At 37.2% G+C, this 7,626-nt stretch overlaps 1 protein-coding gene across 2 annotated transcripts in view; it reads left to right on the top strand.

The window, feature by feature from the left end:
- LOC125045890 overlaps window positions 1–7,346 on the top strand; it is a 60,008-nt gene extending 52,662 nt beyond the window's left edge. The window contains exons 2-8 of one of the 2 annotated variants that reach the window (XM_047643474.1): window positions 1–338; window positions 3,282–3,416; window positions 3,765–3,949; window positions 5,157–5,358; window positions 5,624–6,096; window positions 6,361–6,666; window positions 6,819–7,346. The exon at window positions 1–338 is cut by the window's left edge and continues 723 nt beyond it. In XM_047643474.1, coding sequence (XP_047499430.1) covers window positions 1–338; window positions 3,282–3,416; window positions 3,765–3,949; window positions 5,157–5,358; window positions 5,624–6,096; window positions 6,361–6,666; window positions 6,819–7,235 — 2,056 coding nt within the window. In that variant the 3' untranslated portion in view covers window positions 7,236–7,346. Of the gene's footprint in view, window positions 339–3,281; window positions 3,417–3,764; window positions 3,950–5,153; window positions 5,359–5,623; window positions 6,097–6,360; window positions 6,667–6,818 lie in introns of both variants that reach the window. The other variant, XM_047643473.1, reaches the window with a different exon arrangement.
- The last annotated feature ends 280 nt before the right edge of the window (window positions 7,347–7,626 follow it).

The following is a 7,626-nucleotide window of genomic DNA, read 5'->3' as shown; positions in this document are numbered from 1 at the left end:
GAGCTGCAGGGATGAAGGTGGAGGGACGGTCAACCAGCTGCTTGTTCATCCCGCTCCCTGCCCCGGGCTGGACGACAACCTCAACCCTGTCGTGTCGGCGGAGACAACAGAGACGGGAGCGCAGGTCACAAATTCCACCATAGATAACTGGACTCACGAATCCGAGACGCAGGGCGCCAGTGTGACTGACAATGTTGACAGTGCATGTGAGAATGGAAACTACAATCCCGAGAACGCCCCTCCGGATGATGGTTCTGTCGCAGCCAACGAAGGGGGCCTGGCCGGCCAGCGGGCCAAGTTCCTGACTCTGGATTTGGTGGAGGCTGGGGCACTGGCAGGTCAGTCTGCCTGGCTCCCCTTAATAGTTGACGTCTGTCCAATGTGCACTTTGTGTTCTGAACCTTTGCACGTGAGACACTGACCTACTTGAGGCCACTAAACAAGGAAATGTTAAGGAATAGAATTAGCCTTGGACAGGAAAGCATGTACACACCTGTGTCCAACCCGCCTGCTGACGGTGCTTGACCAGTTAACCTGCATGTAACACAATGCTACTAAAATGCTGATAGATGCATTTGCCCTTTCTATGAGATTAGATATTAAACCTCAAGAAAATTAACTTTATCTTCTTAGAAAAAAAAAATACAATAACCAATTAATCCTAAAAAATGATGGGGGCACTTATGCTATCTCTTGAAATCTTGTCCTTGTTATTCACTTTCATTAAGTTTTTAATGTGTCCTACTGTCATCTGTTTCACCATGTTTTCAATCTTCCATGTTTATTTTCCAGTTGACTGTTATTTCACTCTGAGGATATCAGTGGGGTTTTGTTTGTTGTCTGTCTAGAACCCTGTCTGTCTTGACATCTCTTGCATGAACTATATCAGAGAAAGTGTCATCAAATGCTCTATCAGAAGCATCTAGGCAAAATAATTTACCATTTATAGTGGATTCCCCTAAAAAATTAGGATGCAGAAGGTTATAGAGAAGGTATTATATTAGAATTTTTTGTTTATATTTACTTGCAGTTGCTTAATTATGCATTGTTTATATATTTTTTTAAGAATTTGCCTTATTTGCAGTACTTTTTATTTATTTATTTGTTTATTTATATAATCACATTATTATTATTATTATTATTATTTTAGATTTGAGATTTTCTTGTGTTTTAAGGATAATTAATTTATATGTAACATCTACTATTAGTCTGATATTTGCTTTTCTAAATATGAGTATTTGTTTCAAAGGTAATTGTTCAAAATACCTTTGCATGACCAATCACTATCGGTGGATTTCTCTCACCCTCTGCTAACCATATATGGAGGGCATTTGCTCTTGAACCTTTGCAACCCCCCATGGGAGCTAAAAACCTCCAACCCCCTGCAACAAAAGACCAAGAATCCTCCACATATTCACGGCTAGATAGAGTATAGGACTGTCATATAGGAGTGTCCAATGGCGAGTCTATCCTACGCTCTATCCTGCCATATATGGTGGATTCATGGGATGTTGCTGGGGAACATAAACAGTATATTAATGAATATGAATATACAGTATATTAACCAGTTCTCTGTATGGTATTCATTTTTTACCCCGCACTTTCCCTGACACCATTCGCGCCAAGCCGTTGGGGCAAAGATTTTGGAAATTGAGGGGTTTCTATGGCATAATATTTAATATATGGGTAGGAAGAAATGAGGAATCTATCAATATTACGATTGTGATTGGTCTTATGAAGGTATTCTGAGTATATACCATTTAAAATATTGGCCTTAGACCTTTTAAAATTATTCATAATATAAGTCCAAAAATATGCATTTTTTTAAATCAAAATGAGAAAAATAACAAAATAGGTAATAATGATAGTTGTCTTAATCACTGACACATGTAAATATGATATATGGTATTTTTAATTATTTTCTAAAATTAACATTGTTTCAGAAGATTCCTCTAATGGTTACCAGAAGAAGTATTGGAGCATTAAGTTGAAATCTGACTGTAGCTGGTTTGAATCAAGGGGAACCAGTTGATTTTAAAATGAACTGAAATTGGGTTTGGTGGCACTGATATCACAGAAAATGTAAAGAGTAAACAAAAGATATGAATCACTCGGTTACCATTTGGAATTCTGTCTGAATCCTTATCTGTTCTCTGTTCTTCGTGTCTGTTATGTCTTGTCTTTCCTTGGTTGTGTTCTGGTTTGTTCTTTGATGCAGGTTATTTTCTTTTTTGTTTAGATTGATCTTTTTTAAAGATATAGATGATAATGATAAACTGAATTACTCACATAAAATATGACCATTTTAATTGACCTGTAGTTTAAAATTTCTCTTCTGGTAAAATACTGTAATTGTACACTTAAATCCAGAAATGTATTTAATAAACTGTGAGTGAGAGAGAGTGAGGATGAGAATGAGAATAAGAATGAGAATAAGAATAAGAATGAGAGAGAGAGAGAGAGAGAGAGAGAGAGAGAGAGAGAGAGAGAGAGAGAGAGAGAGAGAGAGAGAGAGAGAGAGAGAGAGAGAGAGAGAGAGAGAGAGAGAGAGAGAGAGAGAGAGAGAGAGAGAGAGAGTGTGTGTGATCAATCACTATTGTTAATCAGACCATACCTCACTACTAAGTAGGTATTGTGTATATAAAACTGATGTGGAGGCAGTGACTCTAACAATGTAGATTCATCATGAAAATGTTCTGAGTGGATGAGGATTGGTGAGTGAGATTCAGCTGTGGAGCTTATATGTGTCTCTTTTTTTATTTATATATTTGTTTATAGGGGAATATGCTTGTTTGAGAGAACTGTATTTATTTTGTTTGTAAGAAATGTGCATGTGTTTCCAATATTGTGTGAGTGTGTGTGTGTGTGTGTGTGTGTGTGTGTGTGTGTGTGTGTGTGTGTGTGTGTGTGTGTGTGTGTGTGTGTGTGTGTTTGTGTGTTTGTGTGTTTGTGTGTTTGTGTGTGTGTGTGTGTGTGTGTGTGTGTGTGTGTGTGTGTGTGTGTGTGTGTGTGCACATGTGCTTGTATGCATATAAAAAGCTGCTTTAATTTGCAATTATGACTAAGTTTTGATTTTTAATTTTCATTGCTTCAATTAGTTGAATTAGATTTTCAGTTAATCTGGTATGAATTAAACTTAATGCTTATCTGCCTAATTATCTTGCAGTTTATTGTGATTATTTGAAATATTGGATTTTGATAATCTGTCATGTACTCATGCAATCAACATGTTTAATTATTGTTGAGATATTTGTTAATATATTGTATTTCCACACATTCAGTTCCTGACCCAGACCTTAAAAGAAGTGAAACAGAGGAAATTGCTGGTCTTCTTAACTGGAATCGACCACACCAACGTGCCTATGGTCTTTCGACTACCTTATATGAACGTCATCCTGTTACAAATGAACGAGCAGGTAGGTCTGTGTAGAATTGGGTAGGCATTTAAAATTCACTTTTTAAAAATGTATCTTTTGCGCTATGAACTTCATATGTTAATTCTGTTGGATGGGATAGATTGAATTATTTACTTGTATAACACTTGCCTTAATTTTGTTTATGATTGATATGTAGATACATCTGATTTCTTTTAATGGATAAGATAGATGATTATTTTATTGTTATTATTATTATTATTATTATTATTATTTACATGACTTAAGAAAAATCTGAAACTGTCTTCTATCAAGACATTTGTTGAAGAATAATGAGAATTACCAGACCTCTCTCCCCATGTATATATTTACATTATGGACTTCTCTCAGGTAACCCTATTGCTGATGCCTTTGGTGTTGTGGCACGAGAAGATAGTGCCATTCTTGCCCTTGCCGATGGAGTCAACTGGGGAGAAAAGGCAAGCATTGCTGCCAGGTGTGCTATTCATGGGTGCCTACACCACCTCAACACCGCTCTGTATTCTGCCGTGGCCACACCTCCAGAGACCACAACAGTTAGTAGATTTTCGTTTTCTTTTAGTTTAATGTTCCTGAACCTTTTCCACTTTTGTTTTCCTTTTCAAGGAACTTTCATTGCCGATTCCTCTCTTTTGGTATGAAATCATATGAAATCTGTATCATGGATGTATTCTGTTAAACCCAGTATCTTCATGCCTTCCTGTCATTTAAGGTGTACTGTACATAAGAATAAATGTTAATTATTGAATTAGTTGTATTATGGAGTGATTTTTTTTTTTTTTTTTAGTACACAAGTTTGTAGCAGTTTTTAATTAGCTTTTCAGTAGCTTCTTATTATCTTCAGTTTAGTGTAGAAAATAATGTTATATACATGTGTGATAGTACATATTAAGTCAGGATGTATACAGTTTGGTACTGTATTATCAGTAGTCCTTAAGAAGGTAGCAATGATAACTCTATAATTTTCCTTTACTTGAAATACTCCAAAGATGACATGATACTGACAAGAATTTATATTTTATATTTAGAGACCTTAGGATCTACCTTGGTAAATCAAGGTTGATTGTAGTTAACAGCCAGAAAGCAATGGATGATTGAAAGCAGTCATTAGTGTGATGTAATCTATCAGTTCAAATATTTGATCAATATTAAGCCAGATTCCACCACTTGACCGTGAGTTATCTCTTCTGCATTACTATTTAATCCCATCATTTAGATCAGTGGTTCTTAACCTATTTAAAGTCTTAACCTATTTAGTGTCACACAACTTTTATTGAGATTTGATTGTCTCATACATATAAGAAATACATAAATTAATATTAAACTTTAAAGGAAAACAATCTAGAAAAAAAAAAACCTACTATTATGAATGTTAATTTTATCTGATCCTCATGGACCCCTAAAACCCATCCATGGACCCAGGTTAAGAACTCCAGCTTTAGATGGATAGATATATGTGCAAGAAAGGAGTAGGGTTTTGCTGTATTTTTATTTTTTGTTTTATGTATTTTATTTGTCTTTTTCTTTTTGTACAAAATAAAGGGTAAAATTCATGATTTTTTACAGATTATCTTTAAGTCAGTAGTGTTGGCATTTGTAAAGTCTTGTATTTTTATCATTCATGTGATTCCATATGTACTTGATATTTGCATTAGTGGAATGCAGGAGATTGTTTTATTATCCCTTTCATGTATTTCAAGAAGAGCCACTAATTTACTTTCCCACTATCTCATTTTTCAGCAGGACATCTTTGTAGCTCTGTTAAGATCATTCCATGCAGCACATAGCCTCATCCTCCAGGAAGATGGCATGTTAACTACCCTAACAGCAGCTGTGATAGCTCCTCTGGCTGACACTGACCAGTTTGTTGTGTGTGTGTGTAATGTTGGGGATTCCCTGGCCTACGTTTACTCCCAGAAGTATGGTGTTCGGGAAATCACACAAGGTAGTTTGAGGCGGTGCTTTGGTATTCATATGTTTTATGTTTCTCATTGCCTTTATGTCAGCACTTGTATTCTCTTAGATATCATTGTTTTTGCCTCCTTTATTTTTTATATATATATATATATTTTTTTTTTATATAATACTGAATTTCATTAATGAGTTTTGGATACTTGAAAAAAGTGAAGGTAGATAAAGAAATATGTAAATGTATATGTATATGATATAGTATAAACAACAGGAAATATCTGCTTTTCTCTTCTCTTCAGGCTCACATGATATCTACAGCATGCGTGACATGCGAGATGCTTTAGGAGCCTTAGGGCCAGTTGATGGACAGAATCCTGAGCTCAACAACTTAACCTGCTCCCTTACTTACTGTGATCCAGGAGACATCGTCTTCCTGACTAGTGATGGTATTTCCGATAACTTTGACCCAGTAGTTGGTAAATTTGCCATTCCTAAAAAAGAGAAAGAGTCAAAAACTCGGGAATCACAGAGTACAGAAAGACCAAGTACAGCAAAGGAAGGGAGAGACGTTCAGAATGGTTCTCAGGAACCACAGAATGCTGGAAATAAGTCACAGAATCCTGCAAGAGAGCCTCAAAGTGGTAGGCGTAATGGTGAGCGGCTTAGCCAGCAAGGCCGGCAAATGCCTTCTAATCAGCAGAGAAGTCGCTCAAGGCGAACTCAGCAAGGAAGTAAGGGACCCAATGTTGGTCCAGGACGAGGAGGCAAGCAGGTAATTTTGCACATACTTTTGCATGTACACACGGGTGTATATATGTGCACACTCACACGCACACGCACACGCACACGCACACACACACACACACACACACACACACACACACACACACACACACACACACACACACACACGCACACGCACACGCACACGCACACGCACACGCACGCATATGTGTAGTTTATCTATAGATAATGATATAAGAATGTAATTAGTTAAAAACTTGTATTTTTTAATTGGTTGTGATTTATCTTTCAGCCTGTAACCAATGTCAAATCTGTTGGAGCTGGTCTGCCAGAGGACGAAGTTGTTACAGACCCATTCCTACCACTAGTTGAGGCTCACCAAAGACACGAGTTAACATTACTTCGTATGGAAGACCTCCTTAGATGTGGTTTAACTAGTAAGGGTCCAGTGATGACAGCACAAGGCTTGTGCTTGGAGATGGTGCATTTTGCCACCAAGTTAACGGTGGCAAAACGTCGCATCCTAGAAGATCCTGACCTTTATCCCTCAGCTTCCAAGGATCTGTCTCGGTCAGATCAAAGAAATAGGAGGAGAAAGGTAAGATTTATATAGTAGAATATATGTGTGTGTGTGTCTTTGTCTGTGTATGTATATATTTGTAGATAGATACACACACATATATATATGTGTATATGCATATAATTTACTAGACAATAATGTTCTGTTTTTTGTTTTTTTTTCATGTGCAGGTGTGTGAAAAGCTGGCCCTAGTCCCAGGCAAATTAGATCATGCAACTGTAGTGGCCTACAATGTAGGGCATTATCGAGACGATGATATTTTAGAATCAATTGAAGATCCTGTTAGGAAATCGCTAATAAAGAGTGGGTTAGCAGCTCCTCTTGCATCTCCTGATTCAGCACGCAGTTTGGTGTCACAGATGGAGGAGTCCCGTCCCACAGACCTGCCTGTGTCCAGCAGAGCTCTGCATATTCAGAGTACAAGTTCTGATAGTCAGAGGAAGATTCATCAAGGAACTGCTGAAATGAAGTGGGCTGAAAAGGGGCCACAGACTTCACATTCTAATTGTACTCAAAATAAAGAAAACTTAAGTCCTAATGCAGGTCAAGTACCTTGTAGACCAACGCTTATTGAAACAATAGTCTAAAACTAGCCAAGATATAAATTGTTTACACACACACACACACACACACACACACACGTGCACACACACACACACACACACACACACACACACACACACACACACACACACACACACGCACGCACGCACGCACGCACGCACACACACACACACACACACACACACACACACACACACACACACACACACACACACACACACACACACACACACACACACACACACACACTAACAAACTTACTAAAACACAAATACACACATACATACATGTATTTTTTTATCTATTTTTTATTTTATTTTATATTATTATTTGTTCTTTCCTTTAGATCTTATATTTAAAGTCATTGTTTACTTCGATTAAGAAAAAAAATTTCACCCCTATAACATTCCCAAA

This window comes from Penaeus chinensis, chromosome 38 (genome assembly GCF_019202785.1).
Source record: "Penaeus chinensis breed Huanghai No. 1 chromosome 38, ASM1920278v2, whole genome shotgun sequence".
In the NCBI taxonomy this organism is placed as follows: Eukaryota; Metazoa; Arthropoda; class Malacostraca; order Decapoda; family Penaeidae; genus Penaeus; species Penaeus chinensis.
This window is presented reverse-complemented; position numbering and strand designations above follow the sequence as displayed.